Raw genomic sequence first — 25,458 nt, 5'->3', positions numbered from 1 at the left:
CGATTTGAAAGTTAAACTTGTACACATCGTAAGCTTCACTCTCTAGTCTATTAATTGGTCCTTTTTTTCCCACTCTCCATCTTTCCACCGATCTTCAAAATGACCATAAATGAAATTACCAAATCCAAGAGTTGGGAACTCAAATGAATTAATGGTGAGGCATCGCCTCACTTACATGCATCTACACTTTATAACTATGGCGAGGTAGAAAACTGATCGACTGTGCCTCTTTACAATTAAGAAGACAGAGGACATAGAATACTTCATAATTAATCGCGCAAGAATAAAGGCCATTGCATATCTAATTGAAGAACAAAATGCAAGTAGGTTTCCTAATTGAGGTATACGATGCCAAGTGCGTATGTAGCAACAGAGAGACATTATCTTATAATTCAGAGAATTCCTTAGCCATTTTGCTGTAGATTGTATATAGTATTTTAAACGATTTCGCAAACTACAAGAAAGGTTCACTGATTCTCAAAATGGCATGAACAAATTCCAGCAGCACTGTGGCTTTCGTTTTCATTCCTAATTACAGGGTAATCATAATGAAAGTTGGTCTAAGATAAATGTGTACAGTCGATGCGTTTGAATAAGATTGTTTTAAATACTTCTGGTTATTATTTATTATTTTAATACCCAAAACTCGATTTATGTTGTTCCTAAACGCATGATTACAACAACCGATAAATTAGATTTGCGAATGTCATACCTTTTAAAATGTCATTACACAGAGCACGAAGTTTGCTGATGCTGACGTTCGGCTGATTGAGTAGTTAGTTACAACTGAGATGTAGAAAAGGGACTGCAACTGCATAGAAACCGCCATGCAAGGGTAAACTCATGGAATCGCCATTCATGCAATATACGTTGAGATGGTTTTGGCATTGTGCTTTAGTATATCGCTTGGGGATTCTTTAAAGAATGGCAGATTTGTCGATACTTTCTACTCTTCACGAAAGGAGAGGTGGTGGCTGCTTAGATAAAAAGGTGGTCTATTGAAATACCAACGTGGGTGTTACGCTCGGAGCAATGTGCGTAGAAGCCCTTTTCCTCTCCAAGGGGTGAGAATGTACCCAAAAATCCTTCACAGTCCTTTTCTCGAAAGAAGAGCTGGGCCATTCGTTCGCCTTTCACATTTGCCTTGAGACCGTCACTTAACCCATTTGTCGGAAGTTTATTTACTTTGGGTGACATTACATAGCCAGCATTCAAAAATATAACATCACTTGAAAGTAATGGTGGAATTTGCCATTTTTTAGCATTATTAGTTCTAATATATCTTCAAGTTAATTTGAACTGGTCGTTAAGACCGGACCCTGGAACTCACAGAACCATGTGATCTCTTTCAATATTTGATGTAATATAACCTATTTTTGATGTATATTTAACACTGTTTTTAAAATTAATATGGATTGCTACTTTTGGACATGATTTTGAATATGTGGATAAAAATTTACAAACAACTTCTTAAACCATCACGGAGTTATGAAGCCGTCATCCTTTCTAGCCCTTCCGTATGTTCCATGCTACCTAAACTTCACTGTTATTGTTTACGGTCTAATTTTAAGGCCTTTTGCACAAAATATCGCGTGTTGAAAGTATTTGCACCTGGACAGAGTATATGCTTGATTTGCCGATGCATTTAGCTTGCTCTACGTAGGCGCAACTTATTTTGTTTAGAAGAAATCAACCAACAGATACTATTAACAATTACACCACTCTTATGTAACTGGAGCATTTGTTTTTTATAGCGATTATAACCCCTGAACAATTGCCACTTGTTACATCTTATAGGGGTCAAATACAACAAGTCGCCTTTTTACCGGTAAGCTAACTTTAAAATAGCCATTCTCACTGGTTCCCCAGTTGTTAGTTGAAGTGGCCTTAAACATACTCTAAGGGTGGAATATTTCAATTTCTATAACAGCCCAATGATATTTTGGTTTTCTCGCTGATAAATTCTTAAGATTAAATATTTGCACTAATGCTGGGGATTATATGACATTCTCTACTATCTGCAGTTCTTTACCGATCAGGTCCACGCTGTACCTACTTCATGTGTTGCAATCCCCACCACAAATGCATGCTCGCATGAATTTCTAGCCTCGGAAATAAGTACTATGATGCTCTTGCCCTCAGAGGAACAGCAAGCCATACTAATGAAATCATCTCACTACCAGTGTGGGAACATTTAATCACATGCAACGTGATTTTCTACGTTCCCATTAGAATGGGAACCGGTTTGTTGGTCGCGTAAGATATTGAAAACTACAATTATTTCACTAATATGCGGAAGTTACACGAGTCTCTTTAGTGCAAACGGTGTAAAGTTTTCTCCTGGATTAACTTACATTTGCCTCAAACAATGCTGCTGTTTAATTAACAATTCTCGACACAAAAAAATACCATATTCACATGAAATCCTATTATACTGAGCGAAACCTGGAGGCTCTCAAGCAATATGCCATTCATCATAAACTCCCATCTAGTGAACTTGCTTACGGCTCCGAATCTGTAATTCCAACAACTTTGTAAGACGGGTTGGAGACCGGTAAAGTGATAATAAAACACGCATGTTCATGAAATTTTGGACACACCCAAGACAAATCTATCAACACCCGTTTGCACATGAGCGTCTGCAGCCCATTGGCATCAATCTCTCGTTAGTTAGAGTAATTGAGAAGCTCAAAACCATCTTGGCAAATCGATCGTCTGACACATTAGAAACTAATGAACATAAGAACCTAGCTACAGTTGGTTTATTGAGTGTAGAATGTAACTTGGAGGACGAAAATCGAGGCCGAATTTAGACCTGTGGATTTGCCAAACGATCTGCAGAGGCGCGTTCTAGCTAAGAATGCCAACCAATGGGATTCGAACGCGGGGGCGTGAGGCTACTGATTGGTGCATTGGCCTATTCTACTGCCACGCGAAACACACATGGTGTTCCGTTGTTCCAGAAAATTCGGCCCTGAGAATCGATAATCTAAGCACTTGCACTGAGCTAATAATAGTTATTTGCCAAAAAATAAGTCGAGAGATGTCTCACGGGTGGATGGGATTACCGTCGGTACATAATTTCAAGCATAAAAGTGCGTTGGAATTTAATGCCCAGAAAAAACCAAGTGAATCAGTCGAGAGCCGAGTCGCGCAAGGTTGGTGCTAGTAACTAAAATTTCGTAAATAACAATAGGTACGAATTCTATGGCATCGCAAAAAATTGGCTCGGATAGATGAGTCAATCACAATAATCAAGGTACTTTTAAGTGACGGAAAAAGTGGAAAACGTACAAAGAAGACATTTTAATCAGGAAACTTTTGATTGAGTGCACAAAGGGATCTAAAAGAACTCAGCACTCCTTGGAAGTCGCCCCAAAAGATTAAATTGACATAAAATTCAAGTAACTTTTTGGTGATTTAAAGACAATGAGATACGCGATGGTGGCAAAAGATGGCGCACCATTTTAAGACTGAGCAAAGTTAACTTTTCACGTTAACGTTTTATACAAATAACGGTAAGGAAACGGATTGGAAGATTTACAAATAATAAAAAGGCAAACACTGATTACAAATTCTTCGATTTATAATAGCACTGCTTAAGTTTAGCTTAAATAAGTTCTTGTAAGTGTACGGTAGCCTAATTTGTGTAAGAAAATATTATACTTTTTGTTGAGACCCTCGCATTGATGACAGTAGCATGCGTTTATCTCGAGCAGAACACAATAATATTAGCTTGCTTTTTTTAAAAAAATATTTATTTGGTTGGCTTAATTTTTTTTGTTTAACTGCACAGTTCTTCCCAATTTTTTGGCAAATGACCTTGATTTGTAAATGGATTTTATTTTAATATATTGATAAATACCGCTGTGTTCGGATTTTAGTGTTTATTAAATTAATGTACAAATATATTTTATTTGTGCTCTCTCTAGCTGTTGGAGCTGGTAATCTAGTTTTTGCACATTACACTTCGGGCGTTAATCAATTCATACCTCAAATTGTTGACTCGATCAATGTTGAAGTTGTTCAGGAGAAAAACACTGGTTACTTAAATTGTACGATGGTTCTGGATGAATCTCAAATAAATGTAAGAAAAAATAATTGCAATAATTTTTTACTTCCGCGCAGTTTGCGAATCTATGGTGCAATGCGGCCGTTTTTTAGTAGACTGCCGAATCTCTGAAAATGTGACGATAACCTTTATATAAGTCGAACATTTTTTGAATGAATAATGCTAAAACTTTTGCAGTAGTTATTCCTTATTAGCAAAAAAAGTTGTTAGGGCAAAACTTTACAAGTTTTATTTCAGATATAGACAATTATGATGTGATTCTGTTAGTAAATAGTTGCACTGTGATTGTTTTTTTAGCAAGCGAGCTGGTATTATGGGGAGAGACAAATTAGCATCGGCAGCAAACTTCTAGAGCCAGTACGCATAGGTCTCTATGGACTGGAAAAGTATCAAGCAAGATTTTTTCCTGGAAGACCTGATTTTGCACCAAATATGCCAGGTATGGACGTTGACCGTCTTCAGACCTACCAACTTGAAGTCCGTTTTGCCGATATTACCGATAATGGAATGTACCGTTGCGTCCTGGAAATCAGTGAGTCTTCTCATTTACTAATCGAGGAGAAATTGAACTTTAGATATTGCTAAAGGTATTTTATTTCTATGCAGTAAATTTTATGGAAATGTTCAAAGCTCTACAGAGATTGTAAACATGCTCTTACAACCTGTATTCTCCCTCGACGCATTTCCACATATTATATAATATTAGGTCTGAGTTATGTTTTTTGTCATATTTTTATTCATTTTCTTCAAAGAATCGTTGCCACGACGTTTGTGGCCGGAGGCTTATGGACGTTTAGTAGTGACTCAGGCGCCAATCATACTTCCAGGGCTTGCATCGAAGATCGTTGATGAAGGAGACTCCCTGACCTGGGTGTGTCAAGCCCAGGGCTCAGCTCAACCCCGTGTCAGTTGGACGAGAGCAAATGGAAGACCGCTTAATCTTCCAGGCTCACCGCAGCGAATCTATGTATGTCATTGCCTACTTGAATAAATTAAGTAAACTACCCAATTTAAACCATATTGGCTTAAAATGGAATAAACTCTGGATGTAACATTATTTAAAAAAACAAATTTTGTACATATATTTTTATGTGCACAAATCTATTTTAGTGATTATAGCACACTGTAAATATGCGTTATGAATGGTTTATTTCCCATTATTAAATAATTTTAAGCATACAATTTAATAGACTTAAGCCAAACGTATAAAAGTACGCCGATTAATAATTGTGATTTATTTCTTCGAAAATATACCATATCAGCCATTCCTTTATGTTCATTTATAAAGAAGGTAGCTGATTGCCATGGTCGTCAGTGTGACAGTGTGCATAGCCAACTGCTATAGTTACCGTCTTGAGTTGTTTTTCTTGGTTATGATAGAATTTTTCATTAAAAAATTTTTGGAAAATTTTTGCAAATACATTTATCTGTATCTTGTGCAAACCTAATGGCAAGACTCATTAGACCAATAAAAGCACTTACGTGTTGGTTGTTATCAAGTTTAACTTTGTCATGTGTAATTAAATTTGCCTTTAATGATAAAATTGAATTGCATATTCCTAATGGTTCCGTATGAGTGCTAGAATTAAGCTCCTTGAACGTTACAAATTTTTATTCTTTTTCATAGTGGTCAACCCTAAACATTCTGGGAAATGGATTAACACTCACATTCAGACAATAACTCAAGAGGAATTGCTGAGAACCGATGTGGATTAAATGCTATACAATATGGCGTGTTATAGAATTTTTCCGTATTATTATAACAACATTGCAAAGATAGCTATCTAGGAGTGTGGAAAAAATATCGATTTTACTTTTTAACGTGGTAATTATTACTTTAATTATTCCCTATCAGGTCATCATCTTTAAAAAAAGGGAGTGCATTATCAATTGTAACAACTGTCCTCTGTCAATTCTGAAGTGTTGTCTCAAATAGAGTTTTGGTATCGTAACCTAAACTCACCAATGCGAAGAATTAATAATTCATTTTCCACCTGCCCTAAACCTCAGACCTGATGGCTGCATTCGTTGAGCTTGCAAACTCAGTCGATAAGTTTGTTGAATGGGATACCGGGTTTTGTTTTTTACTAAATAACGCTTCGGTGGATTCACCAAAATCAAACAAAAAGTCAAATGTTAAACATGTTTAATGTAATCATATTGCCTTCAAAGGGTAAAAATTGGTTCATATATTCTTAATATCCTTTTCCTGGTAATATTAGTAGTAAACACCAATAATTCCTATCAAGGATTGTAAGCCTTTAAATCTAATCTATTGTTTGCTTTGATCGCGTTTAACTTTTCTTGCCTCAGATTGCTTTTATCAAGGATTTGAAACTATTTCTACACACCCTTTCATACCGAAAATCTATTTACATGTAGCAATCATAAGCCATCACAATTATTTGGGCGAACCGCCTTTTGTTTGTCTTGGGAAATGTGCTTATTTTACAGTGCTTTTGGGTAAAATTTATCCTTCGCTTTGAAACTGTTGGGTTTGTTCTGTGACATTTATGCGGCCTATCCACAAATCAAGAATGCCACGGCACTTCCGTCCCTACCGTAACCCTTGACAACCGATACACAACTTTGTCAGGATTTTGCAGAATATGCCTAGAAAATTATCAAAGGCCATTGTTTCCATACAAAGTAGAATCAAATATAAATGAGACGTATTTCAATATTACGTCTAGATATAACATGCAAAAGTGTGCCCTAATGGCAACTCAAGACTTGAATGTTTTTCATTTAATCGCTTGGAAGTAAGAATTAAGCCAAAAAATAAAAATTATTTGCAATCAAAAAACTACCTTTGGAGGAGTGTGCATTGGTATGGTAATTTGAGAGGCCAGGAAGACCCAATGGCAAGATGCTAACAAATTTTCTGTTTTAATAAAGGCTGATGCAGAAAAAGTCCGAAATAATTTTTTTTTATTTGTACATTCAAATGGTATTTACTTTAGAAGTCATATAAACCCAGCAGTAAAGTTTTTGATACATTATTCTTTGTATCATATCAAATGGTAAGTATAATGGCTGGAAGACTTAATTATGAAGAGCACTTCTTCGCTTCTGGGATGTTGATATACTTTGCATCACTTAAATTTACGCACAGAACGAAACACTCCACATACCTCGAGTGAACCGTTTTGACCGAGGCATCTATCGATGCCACGCTGCTAACAACGTCTACGGTTCCACCGAGTACGATGTGATGCTTGAGGTCAACTACAAACCACAAATTCGTCTGGCGCGCTATAAGGGAGCCTACGGTCAGGTTGGCTTGATTACCCACTTTCCTACCATCTTGTAGAACTCCTTAATTTTCTGATTTTTACAAAACATACTTTGTAAATGTTCATCAAGTCCAGTTTCATCCACTGAAACAACTTTATGATAAACTTTGGCTTCTTGAATGTTCACGCATAGGAACACTTTACTATCGAATCAGTTTTCATGGTGTATAATGCTATAATCTTCCCATCTTATGCATAGTCGAAGGTCGTGTTGTGCCGCATGTTTCCATGATTACCATGATAAGGGTGATTTGATATAGTTCATGAGTTAAGAAGATAAGAAGTAAAAGTAAAGTAAGAAGAATATCTTTGCTTAAATTAATAATACTTTTAATGAAAATGGATAGAATAATCGAAGCTAAGTCCATGGTTTCGGACGCTTCGACAGGTATGCTTGGGGAACCACACTCAGTAGAATAAGAAACATCGTTAATGCTTCAACTTATTTTCCACATATTCGAAATTTTTTGTTTAAAAACTATAGAATGATACCCAAAATAGCCATAAATAAACATAATCTCAACGCTGTCAGCAAGGTGCCTAACAATTTCTTTATTAGTGACCAGTGAAACGTCAAACACTTGCTTGACAAATTATTTAATTTTATTGCTGCCTGATGATGTATTTTTGTTAATAATAGATAAGTTAACTTAGCAACAATGCATAGTCAAACTAATCACAATCATGCGCAAACATTTTGCCATTTATAATTTTCATGCAAGGCTTGAGGCATACTGATTAAAGAAAAAGGTCCTAAAAACTATGCTTCGCATCTTTTGCCCGATTTCAACAGAAAAGTGACAGCAATTACGATGTCATAATGGAGTGCATTGTGAACGGCTATCCGGATCCGGATTTGCTTTGGTTTAAGGGCATTTACGATCCCAAATTAAACAACATTCCCCTTTACGACAGCGCCAAGTATGAGCTGGAAAAAACCCGAAGTTATGGAGCAGTGGGAACTAATGTAAGTACGCGTTTTCATAGCTTGTAATCAATTCACCTAACATACGATATTTTTCCGTTTGGAGTATGTTTGTGACTGCATATCCTTAGAAAGCAAAGGAAAATACATATAGTGCTCGGAAATGTTGGGGATAAATATGGCGTCTACTGTTTTCTACGTCTTATTTGATTTGATAAGGGATGCTACTTGTGTGATTCATGTACAAACATGAACCTCTGAGTTATAAATAAATAAGGTGAGACACTGGTTGCACATTTTTCGAGCTATGTTATGGTGTCTAGTTGTGGGAAATCGTGTCCTAATCAGACCTACCTTAAACCGGTAAGAGATGCGGACCGCTCAGGGGCTGAAATAAAATGCCATTTTCTAGTTCAAAACAGAACAATTTAAGTAGGACACAGCTCAATTGGATTATGATGGCCTATTTTCCTCCGAGAATGCTTGCTGCAATGTGTGCGATCCAATCAAGTTTGTGAGGTTAAACTTGTAGGCAAACATACATATTTTTATTTTCTCGGAAAAGGCATCTGAAAGACCACCGTATTCTTCAGGTGACAGATGTAATTTCGCTGTTAAAAGTGAAAAATATTCGAGAAAGTGACTACGGGAATTACACGTGCATGGCTGCCAATCGCTATGGCATGGATATGACAGTGACGTACATCTTCTGTAAGTCCATCCTGCACCTACTTTTATGCTGCTTTTATCCTGGTGAAGTAATCCACCACTTCAAACCTAATTCTCTAAATTGGATTAAAATTATACATGTAAGGCAGTACCACGATGTTTAGAGTCACTCAACCCCTTATCCAAGTTCTTGTGCGCCTGATGGACTCTGGGATTTACACTACTGTCGTCTGTTAAGGTAGTTCTATTGCTTAAATGACCTTATTTAAATACAGAGATTTTAAAAAGCGCCATTATGCATAATTTTATAAAAATTTTATGAATTGCTGATTATGCACAGGGTTAGGTGCAATCCTCTCTCAGCTAGGAATTTTGATACATTGCCGCCAAAATTGTACAGCAGTTCTGTAAATTCCCGAAACTCGATTCATCTAATGCGAGCAGTGAGGATTATTGTGCTCTGAGTTACAGAGGGATGGAGAGAAAATGATTTATTTAATGAATATCATGATTTGTGTAAATGAGTCTATCAATGTGCCAATAATGTCAGTTCATGATTACAAGTTTTGTCGTTTTTAAACTGGCTTAAAAATCCGATTTGTTTAGCTTCCTAAATCATAGAGGCGTTATTTAAATATGATAGTAAATAAAAACTTAGTTTAATTCACCCCTAAACCCAAAATCTAAACAAAATTTGACTGAGCATTTTGTACTATTGGATAGCAAGTAAAAAGATGTTATCTGGTAATGGCAGGTAAAAGAACGGAAATGGAACGTAAATAGAAGAAAACAGAGGATATTTTCCACTTCAAAATTGGGTTATGAGTTGATTGGGTTTAAATAGACCCTAATAATCTCTTTTGATTCCTTATTTGTTTTCTGATCATAAATTAAAAGCCTCTAAACAATACTGGGCATTTACAATCTAGTTGGGACATATGATCATTAAGGCATGTCATCTTCAACACTAAATGATGTCCATTTTATGACCACTACCTTAAATACTACTTTCTTTTTATCTTTTAGACCAATCTGTTTGTCAAGGCCCAATTTGTCCCATGTTAGGTGCTACTGATTTGGTCGCATAGTGTGATCGCCACTTTACTGTAAAAAGTAATCTTTATGTATTTCCACCGCTAAAGCTTGGTTACGAAAAATCCACCCATTTTACGACGTAGTATACGAGAGACTTTTGCATTGCCAAAGCAGACAAGAACTTTTCGAGACATGAGTAGCAGTCTCCTCCCATCTTTTCCCTTTGCGGCTGTCAGTATTTTCAAGACAAGGGTGTGTGAGCTTAAAATCATCGCAAAAAGACGTTAGTTCCACAAAAGAATGGAACATTTAGAAAAAAGTAGTGGTTTCTCTTAGATTAAAAATATTATTTTCAGAATTTTTGCTTTGCTTACTGCTTATTAGGTTACCTTAAAACTATTGCATGATGTTGAATGCAACTGGATAAGTAAAGTGAAGCTTCGTCTGAAAGTTCCAACAAATGAAACACTCACAAAGCATGCTTCTGTTATTAGAAATAACGATTTTTCAAAAGAAGTTATTGTGTCTTTAACTCCGGGAATGGACGAAAAATGATTTACTGTAGTTGTTGTCTGAAGTTGTCAATGATGTATCATGAAATTTACGTGCTTTTTAATGATGTTGGCATTACTTGTCAATATAATTATGTTTTCTCATCAGTGTATTTTATGTCGGGCAGTATGTCATGTGGATCTTTCATATTTCGAAAGGTTTAAGTCTAGGCACCTTATCGGATACCTGCAAGTTTAGGTAATGTTTTTTCCACGAGAATGTACCTCTGTCTGCAAGTTTTGTAGAGGCTTTAATTAGTAAATATCGCTTAATATTTTTGATGTACCATTCTAAGGATCGTCTTTCTGCACTTGAGTAATAATGTATTTCGAGTTAGGATGAATTTATTTCCTTTAAAAAACACTTGTGACGCTGAATTTCTATTGCAAGCCGACTGGGAACATGTTTCCCTAACTGCTCTCTGGAGGCTTTTCTGAAATGGCCTCTTTTGTGCAATTGCTTATTAAATAAATTTGATAAGATTTGTTGTTCATCGCGTGCCCAATGTAAGGTGTCATAAGTGGGGCTTAAAACCATCACAAAAGTAATCCTATTCCCCAAAACAAACCTATCCGCTTTTTTTGAAATGTGCAAAAAAGACAAGAAGTGAATGCAATGAACATTGATTTCAAAAACTAATTTTTGACCACGGAGGCAATATAAATTAAATGCAGAAAATTAATCTTTACGTTTAAATGTATTAGAGTTTGAATGAAATGCCTTCCAAAGTGGATCCGTTTATGATCCTCAGGACAATCGCGATGAGTTCCTAAAATAAATAGAAAATAGACGAAATAGATTTTTATTCTAATGAGACATCAGCCAAGTAATATTATATGAAATTACAACTTGTACATGAAATTTGAATAAGCAATTAAGTTTACCGAAGTTTAGCATCTAAAAGCGTAAATTATTACCTCCATTAATTTTGTTGAGGATTGGCGGAAGCCTGAAATAAAAGCCGCCATTTTAAACTACTTAAATTGTGTGAATTCTTAGCACTAAAAAAAGATATCAATATATTTATGTATTTATATTGCAACAGTGTTTTTGACGTTAATTTCGCTTCCACCTCAGTCACGTCTTACGCCAACCGCGGCCTTAATCGTACAAAAGCACGCAAATAAAATAAAAAGCTCGTGAAATAAAGCCACATTAATGAGTTATACTTAAAAGACTGAGTTAATTATGCTTTTTGCCTCATAAATCTCAAAAAAATGAGGGAGTCCGATGAAACCTGGATGAAATGAGCACAATTTTTTGATATATGCATGTGTGAGGGAATGTGCTCTCTGATGCAAACATTAAGCAATAAGTATTACTTACAAATCAAAATAGATAAACTGAATACTTTAGAAATGGTTTACTCTTAGTCAGTGCAGGTATGAGAACTTCAAACTCCACCAAAGTTAGCAAATCAAATTTATGCACGAAAATGCTGAATTATTGAAACTCCAAAAAGCAACATCTTCAAAAAGGCCATAGGGACTACCTGGTCACTTGGTTTCGAGTTGCGGTCCCTTTTCAACTTTGAAAACTGCGACTGAATTTTTACAGCTGCTTTTTCAACCTTTGGGTCGTTCAAGTCAATGTCAATGGTTTCCTCCATCTCTGGCGGCTACTTTTATGAATGAGAATAAACTTATAACTTATTTAAAATAAAGCTAGCTGTTACCGTTTAATTCAAAATTATTTACTTTGACTATTTGAGTTGTGCAAGGTACTTATTACTTTCCTCATTCTTATTGGATTTCATCTAGTGAGTAAGCGCTCCTATCCCATCTTGCCCAGTAATCTATCCTGTATTTTATGAAAATGATTCCTTACACGAATATTAGAACAAGAAAATAACCTTGTTTTTTTTATCATAGAAACAGAAAGTTGCTTCAAAATGAGGACATACTTTGAATTACACGGAGCGATGCTTTTAAAAGCAATAAGACAGAAAACTTCCTTCCTACTCAAAAAGGACACAACCATATACCGTCGACCACTTTTATCAGAATATAAAAGTATGCAAAATAATTTGTGTAGTTGCGTAAACGAACGAATGCGGTTAAATGGATTGCAACGAACTTGTTCAAGTAGTGGACACCAAAAGGGTGCTTTGAATAATTGAATTTAGAAAGAAACTTACGCGAGGTTACCACCTACGATAAACAAATGGGTAGAAGCAACAAACCAAAATCACTGAATTTCCCCATTGCTAATAAAATACATTTTTTACACAAGATGTTCACATTTCATCATGTTTGCATTTCTTTAAGCTATGGCTTGCATGGATGTGCGCTTCAAACTACCTATTCCAACAGAACTAAGACTCCGAAAAAACACTCCGTTGCATTACCATAGCAAAACTGATAAACATATTGGAAATGATGCAAACCTTCTGCATGTGTTCCATTTTGACCCGATTTCGAATGATATACTCTTGAGTTCTCTGTTATGTCATGTTGCCATGGCCTATTGGCCAACGCACCGACCAATCATTTTCGTGTACGCCTAAAAACTTCATGAGCTTTGACCCATGCTCAATACAAAATACTATTCGTATCGAAGTCTAGGACCCATTTTCAACTTCGGGGATAAAGTAGTCTTAATGCAAGTCTTGTGAATTATAGGTGAATGGCGTACAAAAGTGTTTGTGCAACTTATATTCAGTTTATCACGGTGGTCAACTTTGAAGTTTGAAAATGATGCTAAATTTAGGTCCCTCATGTAATTCATTCATACTTAGGCACAAAACAAAGCGGCGCATATTTTGTGCTATGGTTACACTAATAGGTGTTATAAGCCTTTCTTCTGGAAAATCAAATAGGGTTAACTACTTTTATTCATGCTGTGATAAAAGGTAGCCAAATTTGTTCGCTGCATTTTTAGTATGAAAGCAATATTGCCACAAGCAATTCTTTTAAACTTAAATTACGAGAACAAGTAACATTCTAGACTACTGTCCCCCTCCCAACGAGGTACAAAATTGCGGATGTCAACAATTATGAACAGCGTCGTCTCTAAACGCAATGAACTTCACCTTGGTCACTTCCGCATTTTATTCCTCTTTCTATTTCGCTTTTGATTATCTGCTGATGCCAAGGAGGGGTGGTCATTTCTTGAATACCATAAGGAGAATACCAAGAATGAGGATGGAGTATTATCTTCCTCTCTTTCGCATTCCCCCCCCCCCCCCCCATTCCCCAATCCTCTCGAGCTAAAGCGCAAATCTTGCCGCTGGTCAGTTTTGTCGTGTGCAGTAGGAGGCATTGCCTCATCTTTTAAGCTCAAAACTCTCTTTCCACTAGCTCACTAGTCCTTTCGGTTCCTCAATGCATTGTTCCGCTTCTACACCTTCAAGCTGCCTTGCGATTAGTATCAGGCTTATATATCCCACTTTTCTAGGATTGAAGTGCCACATAACCTCTGAATCGTGCCGTGGGTGGTGAGTGCGTCGTTTTGGGATCGCAAATGATTCGTTTTCCCGCTCAATAAACGTTGAACGTCACAAATCACTCACTCAGCCAAACACGGTGCCTTTACAGTGTAAGTGAGGGACGATGCAGATTTACCTAGTAGCCTCACAGGATTGCTGTCATCTTTTAGTATACGTACCACTTATTCACTGATATGGATGAAAAGAACCGTTCTCTCCCTCATCACCTCAAACATTTCTAAAAGTAACATATCTGACGTTTTATTTAAAAAGGTAGCATTCCAAGGTATAAAAGTATGGCCTGGAATCTGAAAGACCCAACGGGGATCTACTTTCACGTTAAAAGAGGTTGTTTTACTGCTTAAACGGAATTGTAACCTTTTTCTAAAAATATATTCTTGAAATATCTCATTTGTATAAGAGCATTGAAAGTTTTTTGAAATTGTGTTTTCCGTAAAAATGAGCATATATGCTCGTATTTTTGGCATTATGCAAATAGGCACGGGCGATTATATGGGCGTCATAAAAGATAATTTGTAGCGATTTAATGGGCGTTTAATCTGTACTTCTACTTTCTTACCATTGCTACTTTATAACTACCTGTGTGACATATTTAATTATTCGCTTTCGAACAAGCGCTTCCAGAAATCTATTCCACTGACTCTTAGAAAACTTTGAAACTAAAATGCTAGCGCCCTAAAACAAAAATCGCCTTGTGGGTGATATAAATGTGTCTTGATTCTAATTACTTCCACAAACTGCAAATGCTTGCATCGGTCCACCGACCACTAGGTTTGGTTAACCTATGTGTTTGCATTTATACCACGAAATCTTTTGTTTCTACGATAGCACTATTTAGTCCAACACTGGCTCGATTAGTGTTTGGTGATAAATTAGTCATGGATTCAAAGGATATTTTTTTACAATGCAGACAGTTTATTCAAACGGAAGCAAAACTCTCAACTAGCTACACTATATGGAGTCATGGTAGTGGACCACTCAACCCCCTCAAAGCTACCCTGTAAGCTGCTCCGATGATGATACAAACAAGTCATGCTTAAAAAATCGAGGCAGTTTTTACGCCCTTTCAAATGGACTTGCCGATGTGTTCACAGCCTACCAATGTTTACGTCTTGGCTATTAAGTGGTATTGCTAAAAGAAATGACCGTTTCCTGAGTAACAGAGAAATCTACGACTTGAATCCTAGAACCATAGCATAAACTCAAAACGTTATACAGAACTGCACTCTTGTTAAGTATACTTGTAGTGCTTAAAATCAGTAGCATTTATTTATCAACGAAGTGATGCTGTGTGGCCTTACAAGGTATTGAAATAACATTTAAAGATAATGCCAATTATTAATTTATTATTTCCGCATTCATACTTTAGCATTCTTAAGTACTCTTTTGGGTGGGAATTGTACAATGGAACATGGGAAGGATAGACGAAATAATCTAAAATGCGATTAATTACTTAATGTGTAAGACGGAAAATAACCGAAGTCAGACAACAACAGAAAACTCAAATAAGGTAGGGTAAATAATTAGGACAGCCAAAAAATTAAATTCCCTCATTTATATAATGGTAAAATTTGAAATTATTATAAGGGATAACTATTACTACCATTATCAATAAGGGTACATCCAATGTTTAGCTTGATTATGCAATTCAACTATGAAATTAATTGCAACTTGTAAGTGCAAAATTAGGTTTTCAATGGACTAAATATATCGCACTTGAATCTACTTCGCATATTTGCACTCTCGTTATCCATCTACGGACTGGCAAATGCAAAATAAACTTCGTTTTATCTCATTGTGAACCCATTGGTTTGAGAACGGGTATAATCTCAGAATCCCCTATTTGTCTCTAAAATCGCAAACAAAGTTTCTACTTTTAAGTGAAAGTAGGACCTCTCGGTCCATTAGATAGAGGGTGGCCTTCCTGAATTCCCAAATAATGATGGCTAAGTTATTATTGAATGTGCGTACTACACCATGTTTGGTATAATACTTACACAAAATCACTAGATATAAGTCAGTAATCACTTGCGGGCAAATTAGGAAATAGTCGGGGAAAATGTGTAAGCAGACGATGATTCCTCGTTATTTTAAATAAAAACAAAGACACAGAGCTCCTTTAACAAAAAATGGAACTGGAGTATGTCAGTGAGGTTGACATAAATTTTACTTAAATATATTACGAAATTATTGAACGCGAGTTTTAAAACCCCACAACTACTTGATCAGACTTGTAACCAATCTTGAGATTTTAAGACTGGACGCATCATACATAATCTACTGTTAATTTTGTCAATCTAATTCTCGTGTTAATGAAGCATCCATGTTGTTATCAAAAGACGCAGATGCACTGGTTTTAGCTTATTATAATATGACATCCTGCACATTTTATGGTCTGTGAGGAATTAATGCAGATAAGTTTCGACATTGATCTGATACTGTGATGACCATCTAAACCCCAATAGATCAAATCGATGTCCATGGTTAGATGTCAAGAAGCATAACCTTCCGTACTTCAACTTTCTAAGTATGAATCATATCAGTGCTTCGTTCTGCCATTGCGCTTTCAAGTCTTAATTAGAATAACTTGACAAATACGGATATGAGTAAAATATCTAAGATACCTTTGTACATAAGTGTATTCCCAAGGCAATTTGAGTTTCAGCAAGTGACATAAATTTGACTATTTTTTATAGATTCGTATTACAGCAAAGAAGACCAAGTGTTAAGGTGAGGTTATTTATTATGCAAAATGACCCAATTTTTACATTGTTAGGACATCATAGTTCAAACCATGTGGCATGAGTTAAAATTTTGATTATAAACCACAAACTATACTAGACATCGCATCAGCCAGCCACAACTTTTTGACGTAAATGCAAGTCCCAACACCTAGTTACTCTGTGATAACGGATTAAGCTACCATGATTTCACAGCCTCACAAAATTTGCAGAAATATATCGATTTGGCTTTGTCGCAACGTTACTGTCAAAATATAAAATGTTTAAATGACCCATTAGATCCTAATTAAATGTCACGCCTGAATTCAGATACTTTGTATTTAATGAGCTAATAATGACTCTACAACTGCCAAACTTCTAAAGTCTTGTTGATGGCTGTAAACCAATAGGCACAAAGTCTGCATCATATCCACTCACAAGCAAAATGTATTAGGCACTACACACAAGATGCTTTATTTTATTAATTGGAATAGGACGTCTTCAGGAAAATAAACTAGGGTTTGCAGCCATCAAGGTAACCTGGTTGAGGTTTATTGCGATTTGAATGCGGCCCAGGTGTGGACATCTGAATATAATAAAAAATAGTAGAATTGTATGTAAGAAGACAATTTAAAAACCACTAACAAATATCATAACCTAAGGTAATAGGGACAGTATATGTTTAAACTCACTACAAATGAACGGTTGTTGTAGTACCTATCATCGATCGCGGCACCAAGTTTCGCAATATCTTCCTCTCCGGTTTCTGGGTTAATTTTACATTAAATACAAAGATACCTTACCTAGTCTTACCCGCAACAGGTGGTCAAAATATTCCATCCCAAATCTAAGTATATCAGGTGGCTGAACGCGTAGAACTTCGCGCGCAAAGCACCAGAGAATGTTTGCAAACCCGGGAGGAACGCGCAAGTGGGTGTTGGAGAATGGAGCCGACATATCTAAAAAAAGAGAGAACCACAAATACAATTAAAGTTTAGAAAAACATGGTAAGAAAAGAAAAGGTTGCTAGAAATTCCCTCCTGCTGTAGTGGATTTGTGAATCAAAGTATGGATAAAACAAGTAAGTGTGGTTGAATGACCACACACTACAAACCATTACCAAGTTCTCAAAACAAAAACACCAGGTTTAAAAAAAACCCATAAAAATTTAATATATACAATAAACAAAAACCAAGCAGCCCAAACTTGTCCAAATGCATTAGGGCAAATTTGAGCGCTGATTTTCCGATATAAGCATTTGTCCCTAAATAAAAAAATATGTAGACTAAGTTAAACACAGGTGCCAAGGATCCGCAAAGTTTTTTTTGGCAAAGACAAGCAAAAAATTTCATTTTGACTTGCGCGGACAGTTTGAAGTAGGCAGGAGTCTTTTGCCATGACATCACCTACTCCAACAAAGCGACCTTTTAGGTGAAACACGTGCATAAAAAATTGTCTGTAAAGTCTAACATAAAACTACAAAAATATATGTGAGAAAATAACAAGGTGACTTATGAATTAATCAGAATTTTGTGAGAAATGGGGGTTTGTTATGAATCTAGACCAACATTTTGAGCGAATCCGCAAAACTTCATTTTAAATAGCAGAAATAGTGTGTCGTTGCATATTTGTAAAACATGCAGGCCGCTTTGGTTTGCTGTGTTTTTAAAATATGAAAAACGCACAACATTTTAGACCTTGCATTGGATACATTGATTTGAATTTGAGCAAAAGTATACAAAATTTTTCCCATGACTGCAACCGGGTCAAATAAATAAACTTCAAGCTCCTTAAAAGAAATCTTGATTACGTTGCCATTATCCAGTTGTGTGTTTAATTCTCGACACATATAACGCCGCTCCTGGGGGCTCACCACTACCTATTTTCGAGCTGTCTGGCCTCCAGGCTATGCCGGCAGCCCTAATCCCTTCTGTACTTCAACAGCACATTTTTTGCCTGCATATTTTCTCTCATTTTTGAGTAAGTCTAAAGAATGTGCGATTTTGGTAGCATAATGCACCGGTTGCTTATCTCTCGGTTTTGACGAAGGAAAAACTTTGGGCTTCTGCCAATGTATCTTTGCTAGGGTGGGCCGGACTCCGAGGAATGCCAATGGCCCCAAGTTTTGCTCTATGTCAAATATATGTATTTTGGTGCATATTATGTTTTTGTCTTCAGGCAGATTTCGGAGCGATGCTGTAGTACGCAAAGAAAACTGACACATGGTTCTTTAACACGACCAGCTGTATCAAATAATTTATTTGAGTATAATCAATTATCACTTAGCAAGCAAAGCCGTATTGGTTTTTAAGCTTTCCATCCTGTTAGGGTGCTGCAAATACTTTACTTTTTCTGATTTAAAAAAAAAAACACAATTTCAGGTCTTCAGTTTGTAAATCTTTGGGCGTGTTTTAGATTGGTTGTTGGTTTTTCGGTCGCCTTCACATCCACGACATTCTTTTTTACATCTATCACATTGTAACGTTTTCTTACTCCCAAGGTTTCACAACGGCTTGTAAGCCTACTCCTTGTGACTGTCAAGGTCACTAATGCCGTAATGAATCCCAACGTGGAATATGGCAGTTTGTATAGGGAGATTGCAGGGAAATTGCAGAAGTACAGTCGCATTTTACATTCACATATAGGAAAATATTTCGACAGGCGAACGTCGATGAGGCGAGGAATGATTTTGGTGCGTTTTCCGGCATTGTTCTATAACATCATTTGAAATAGCATACATCGCGAAATTGCTGGCTACTGAAGATACCTATGAATACGCGGCTGTGTTTGCTCTAGGCAAAGCACAGTGTGAAGCTTTGAATTCGGATGGGTTCGCTGAGGCAGCTGCTTTGATGGAAGCGGGTCGTCTCTTTGCAAGAGCTGAGGAAAATCTTCAAACCTCTACCACTTTGTCTTCAGGCGAACTGCTGGAACACGCCATTTCCTGCCTTCTCAAAGCAGCAAAGGTAGGTCCCCTACTTTCAAACATCTTTTAGGTTTATGAGTCCTGTGTCTCGCTCACACATGCTGCCAACTGTTATATATTCTGTGGAGATATTTTATCGGTTTTCTTCCGTTGTAAGTTATGCAATTTTCTTTGTAGAAGTCTAAGCGGCTCTCCGAGGCAATAAATGTTTATAGTCATGCCGCTGACATTTTTTGCCGTGATGCGCCTCGTGTCACCCACATCCTAATGAAATGCTTACAAATTTACATTCTCACTCGTACGAACCTTATATGGCATTCATTTGCTGATTCTCACTCTAGGTGATTACTCTTCTGCTCTCAATACTGTTTTTAAGATCCAAACCCTTTCCATGGATGCTTGTGGTGTGTTTACTCCGATACTGTTTTACTCACTTTAGAAACACATGGATATGAAATTGAATTATTTCTTGATCTTTTAAAAGAAACAGAAGTTTACCGGGTCCTTCTTGTCCTCTCAACCTTGGTATGTCTGTGCATTCTTATAACGAATTGATAGCCCCCAAAATCCAAAGAAATTTCTAAAGAGGGACCATTATCTCTCACTGCCTACGTCGATGACGCTGCTGAATCTATGAAAGACAACTTTGCTCGTTACTTAGAAAGTGGCATGTTTTTGTACCTGAAATCCTTAATTGTAGGTTTAGTGTTTATCTCTGCTTACAATGCTATAGCTTGCGTATATGTCTGAAGATCTCGCCTCATTGGATACGACTGCTAGTTTTATCCAATCCGAAATTAATCCGTCTCAGAGAAGGATTCTTCAAGATCTGCTGGACAATGCCACAAGTCCTCCCGATGATATTTTCTAGTTTTACTGCTTCGGTTTTCACTCAATACATATCATAACTTTTCCTCTTTTCGCATTGGTCAAACCCACCTTTTTTGTACTCTATCAGTTAACAAATCATTCATTTTAAGAATCCTAGAGTCGTGGAACTTATTAAAAAGTATGGTAGCAATTAGTTAATAACTAATTAGAGGTCAGTAGTTTTCTTAGCAATAGTTCTTTGTAATACAAGTAGGTAGCGTTTTCTTTAAGTCATAGGTCGGGTTATCTCTTAGGCTTAGTGCCCCATTAGGCGACTCGCGGTCTTAACGATACCTCTCTTAATTTTTGTTTGTTATCCATGCGGTGGGCGTTTGTAAAGTGCTTAGATTTGAAATGCACCCAATAGGCCTCTTTTTAAGGCGTTTTCTGCCCTTCAGAAAATTAAATGCAGTCATTTTTAAGAATAGTTTTATGCAATTAAATATGTCATCTACTTGTTTTCTTGTAGTAGCATGGCGTTTTACTGCGATTTTCGGACCTTTTTTTAGAAAATCTGGCAAACTGCGTGGAAATACAAGTAATTTAACCAGTAAAATGGGAACTATTTTAATCGTATCTGGTCCATTAGAATCTTTACAGGTTGTCATACTGAACGCCGGTGATCATTCTTGAGGTGTGGTTCATTAGAAATTCACAAATGATTGCAAGAGAGGATGAGTGTCTTGTGTTCATGGCTATGTACGAGACCTTTCGTCTCTTTCTGTCTGCCTGTTTGTCCTTTCTCTACTCGGATGAAATAGGTCCTCCTACTAGTAGTATAACCGTCCCACATCCTGCTTCACTTCGTGGGCCAATGCGCTGGCCAAAATTACGCCTATCACTTCGATAACAGCGATTATTACCGGTGCTACTGCAATTGCCACTGTGTACTGTTTCAGAGTGGAAGATATTCTTTCGACACAGCCCATTGTATTGTAGGCGGACACTGGCTTAACTGGACACTGCGTGTTCTTCATGCTCCGATGCAGTTGGTGAAATGTAGCTGAAAGGTGGCAAAACATGTTGTTACAAAAGAATACGATCCTATTCAAAGATTTGCTGTTAACCGTACAGTTCATGGGGAAATCAATGTTGCGGAATTGGCAGCAGGCAACGGGCAAGCCGACGGCATCCCCGGTAATCTCTCGACTCTCTGCGTTGACATACAGTCGACCTACTTCATGCCACAGCGCCGAGGTCCTTACTTGTTCAAAGTCCTGCGGACCGTACACCCCACAGCACTGGAACTAAAAGAGGAATAAGAGTTTACAGTTTCCGACCCACTGGGCGATTAATTGCATAGCAGAACCTGGTGGGGATGTTAGCTTACATTCAGCATGATGGTGTCCATCGTCTGCGAATAAGACGTGGAATCATCTTGATGTGGCAGACCCAAGTAGCCCTTGTAGTTTGCAGAAAAACCGTCTTGAATTTTGTCAATAACGATTGGTGAGATCTACAACGTTAAATAATGGGATCATCGAGGGGTGTCACTCCTCTCTATTTCTCGACAGGGAACATTTATGAAATTTGCTTTTTAAAATGTCTGGTAGGATGCCAAGAAGACAAAAAAGGCTGATGTTACATTTTCGCCTGAAATAGCACAAAAGATCTGTGGGTTATCAAGGTTTATAGGCTAACAACACCATAAAAGCGATGCTTAAGAAGGTTTTTAAAAGGTCTTCTGGTTTCTTACACTTCAATATGCAATGAAATTGGTAAAAATCTTTCACTTCACTACAGTTATTGAGCTCACAAGTCTTAAATCGTGAAAATTACTGTCTACCTTTTCACCGAGTAGTAGGAAAACGAGAACACAGATGACCTTTGCAAGGAAGAGCAGACTGACAACCACAGCGTACTGAAATGCAAATAGTCAATTGCTAAGTAAGCAACAATCATTGAGCCTAAACCGGCAGTTACAACAATAAGGCTATCCGATACACATTTGTATGCATTTCGGTAAGGCTTACCGACACACCCTAGCATGGCGTCTGTTTTGCCGTATAAACGCTTTGTGCATAATTGCTCTAAGTCACATCATGCGAGTGACCCTAGTTAAAATTCCATCAAATACTAAATACTTGTTTCCAAATCGAAGTGGTACTTAGAGAAAGAGACGCTGTTAATAAAATTTGGATTGATGGCATTTTAAACCTTTTCAAATAGATTACAATCCAAAAGATAACCCCTGACTTTAAAATGCGTTTGAAAGGACGCTGATGCACCATCATAAGAAGCATTTGGGAGAATTTAGTAATTAAAGATATTTGCCAAATAACGATCCTGAATTTCGTCATTGAGAAGCGAGTGGGAATGGGAAGGGCTCACAGTAATGAGAAGGCAACAGCTGTCGGTAACGACACCACAGCACCCGAAGAAGGAGACAAGGAAAATGAAGAGGCCCAGGCCGATACAGACGTAGGCAATGGCCTGGGTCAATTTGGCGTTCTGGTACAGCTCACTGCCAGTAACGTCGGTGTCGAATGCGAAGGCAAGGGCTTGCATGAAGGAAGGAATATTGAAGACGGCCCAGGCGCCGGCCACAACCAGTGCCAAACCAATCAACTGAAAAGGAAAACCATCAGACCTTACAATCGTCTAGCCAGTTCAACTCCTATCAAGGACTTATAACTTTTAGCATTCATTGGCAATGAACCACCGATCTATGAATACTAACTTTAATTCATCGGAACGTAGTGTGAATTTTTGGCTCTCGTCAGATAAAATTTTAGAAGAAAGTGGTCCAGGGGAACCATATGAACTATTCTGCTATTGATGATGTCATCATACCTCCAATTATCCACTTTTATTTCATAAAACTGTTGAGATTTGTTAAGTTCGTCCTTTCGCGTACCCCGTACGACGTTGTCGGGGAAAAACCATCCCCACTAGTCTTCAAGCAAATTGACATCAACATTCAAATTGATTGGAAGTATTAAGTATTGATTCAAACCTGCATGACATTTGACAACACCTAGGGCCTGTTTTAAAACCTCCTTGCTATAGAAGCAAAAATAGTCATTCCTTGATTCCCTTAGCAATTCACAAAAGTTTTAAAAAGGATCAAATTAATGATAAATCATGGGTTTTGGAATCATCATATTTTATGAGCTAGACATTAAACACACTGCTAAATGATTCAATCGCGTCTAACAGAGTTGAGGTGATTATTCGACTCAATCCTATACCACTATTCAAAATTGTTTCACAAAAAGCCAATGGCCTAGGTGACGCCTTAAGTTAAATGGCAAAAGCAATTCGACCTCAGTCATGATAAAGCAACCTAACTCCTTCGTAATGCGGAAAGTTGACAACTTCATGGATTTCTTGACTCTCTGAGCACCTTCAACACTGAGTGCATTGCCATGACGATTGCATTCTACGCGGCCATACACTAAACGCTGCCTGCATTTTAAGTGTGAAGAATAAACAATAAAGCGCGCATGGTCTAATTCGTAAATAATTTGTCTGGTCAAACATTTGTGAATAAGTATTACTATAACAGGCCAAAGATCGACAACCACACCATAAATAAGACTCTAGCCGATTGCCTTAGTTATTTAAACAGATGGCAATACTTTAATGCAAAGGCAAGCTTTTCCAGAAACCTGGTCAGTTTGCGAAATCTAAATAGCATTAGTAAAAATCACAGCCATCTTCACATAGTTTGTTTAAAAATGTGAAAGTTTAATTAGGAGACTAGTTTCCAATTCCTTGCATGGAACTGTTAACTCAAACAGCCTTGCAGAAATATCCCTTGCATACTTATTTCTCATTTGGCTATCTAAATTACATTTCCGTATTATCTCTAGGTTTATTGCTCTCCTCAGTAGGTAACCTTCTTTGCGCCTGCTAATCTGAAGTAAACAAGCTTCCACCATCTTGTTCCAAATTTTCCTCCCTAAGAAAACCTCGGGGTACTTATTGTAGGAACACATTCCAAAATATTAAAATGGCTTAGCTGTGGAAATTAAACCTTTAAAAGGTTGGTCTTTAACTTACGCTTCATTCACCGTATTATGCTTCGGGCAATAATTAATTTGGCCAAATTTTAATCACCAGCTTTGAAGTGCTAACGAATTTGATCCGCTCATGCCCCTTCGTAAACAACCGTAGGCAAAGTTGCCAAAGTTTGTTTCATTGGGTCGGATGTTCCAAAATCCAATGCATGCATATTTTATGGTACAAAGTACAGCTGTAGTAGTTGATGAGGTGTGATAGGGATTTGCAGGCAGGAGTATAGAAATGAATAATTGCAACATCGGTTTCTGACCAATCATTAATATTTAACATGCACACGAACTTTTATTTACTTTTACACGTAGTTGAGGTAAACAAAAGAGCGCCAAACAGAAAAGCATTTTCGGAAAAAAATTTTCCACCGATTTTTATCAAAATCATTACATGAAATATATGATGTACCCTTGAAAATCAAATTGAGAGGAATCAGAGGAATTATCACTTGTTTTTAATATTTATTTTGTAACGCTATCAACGAATTGACAAAGGCAGGGGTTAAACACGTAGTTGTCTTGCTATGATTGAATGGGATGCTTTGATCGTTTGGTCAACTTGAGGGTTTGGTAATGGATGACTTTGGGCTCCGCCTCTTTACCACCGCCAGGCGGCCTGTCTTATTAGCTATACCAGTAGTCCAAAGGTCTTATGCATGTCAAATGTATATGTTCTCCTCAAGCATTATGTCTTCTTTCATCTTTGGGACGGTTTCAGGACGATGCATTGGTGGAAGCTGAAAACGAATCCCACCTTTTAGGATTTGTCCTGATTTCTGTTGCCAAGTGGTAGACCCTATCGGGGGTGGAAGAAGTACATATGTTTTGGATGGGAGAATCTCTGACGTCCCCTAACAGCATGTCTAAGGTGGCATCCACCTTCGACAACCACCCCACCTCTCTACTCTTGAGGAGAGCGGCTAAACACT

The 25,458-nt window shown here is 37.2% G+C and overlaps 5 protein-coding genes across 5 annotated transcripts; 2 read left to right on the top strand and 3 right to left on the bottom strand. All coding sequences in view use genetic code 11, as the record gives it.

The window, feature by feature from the left end:
* Window positions 1-4,504: 4,504 nt before the first annotated feature.
* On the top strand, window positions 4,505-5,063 carry EGR_02714 (neurotracting/lsamp/neurotrimin/obcam related cell adhesion molecule; the record flags this gene model as incomplete). Its single annotated transcript, XM_024491963.1, has 2 exons — window positions 4,505-4,604; window positions 4,900-5,063. The coding sequence occupies 2 exons, from the start codon at window positions 4,505-4,507 to the stop codon at window positions 5,061-5,063; spliced, it is 264 nt and encodes an 87-aa protein (XP_024353778.1).
* Window positions 5,064-11,972: 6,909 nt separating this feature from the next.
* EGR_02713 (hypothetical protein) lies at window positions 11,973-12,953 on the bottom strand (the record flags this gene model as incomplete). Its single annotated transcript, XM_024491962.1, has 4 exons — window positions 11,973-12,167; window positions 12,377-12,654; window positions 12,704-12,755; window positions 12,897-12,953. The coding sequence occupies 4 exons, from the start codon at window positions 12,951-12,953 to the stop codon at window positions 11,973-11,975; spliced, it is 582 nt and encodes a 193-aa protein (XP_024353777.1).
* Window positions 12,954-17,231: 4,278 nt separating this feature from the next.
* On the bottom strand, window positions 17,232-17,674 carry EGR_02712 (Sperm surface protein; the record flags this gene model as incomplete). The annotated part of the gene is made up of 3 exons (XM_024491961.1): window positions 17,232-17,303; window positions 17,410-17,483; window positions 17,521-17,674. 3 exons carry the CDS (start codon window positions 17,672-17,674, stop codon window positions 17,232-17,234), a joined length of 300 nt encoding a protein of 99 aa, XP_024353776.1.
* A 1,895-nt stretch (window positions 17,675-19,569) lies between these two features.
* Window positions 19,570-20,514, top strand: EGR_02711 (hypothetical protein; the record flags this gene model as incomplete). Its single annotated transcript, XM_024491960.1, has 2 exons — window positions 19,570-19,683; window positions 20,377-20,514. 2 exons carry the CDS (start codon window positions 19,570-19,572, stop codon window positions 20,512-20,514), a joined length of 252 nt encoding a protein of 83 aa, XP_024353775.1.
* A 593-nt stretch (window positions 20,515-21,107) lies between these two features.
* EGR_02710 (CD63 antigen) lies at window positions 21,108-23,427 on the bottom strand (the record flags this gene model as incomplete). The annotated part of the gene is made up of 7 exons (XM_024491959.1): window positions 21,108-21,257; window positions 21,305-21,516; window positions 21,586-21,760; window positions 21,844-21,969; window positions 22,300-22,374; window positions 22,845-23,081; window positions 23,371-23,427. 7 exons carry the CDS (start codon window positions 23,425-23,427, stop codon window positions 21,108-21,110), a joined length of 1,032 nt encoding a protein of 343 aa, XP_024353774.1.
* Window positions 23,428-25,458: the final 2,031 nt, after the last annotated feature.

The sequence above is a fragment of the Echinococcus granulosus genome (genome assembly GCF_000524195.1).
Source record: "Echinococcus granulosus chromosome Unknown EG_S00012, whole genome shotgun sequence".
NCBI lineage: Eukaryota > Metazoa > Platyhelminthes > Cestoda > Cyclophyllidea > Taeniidae > Echinococcus > Echinococcus granulosus.
Note: the sequence above shows the minus strand (reverse complement) of the source record. Positions and strands in the feature narration are given on the sequence as shown.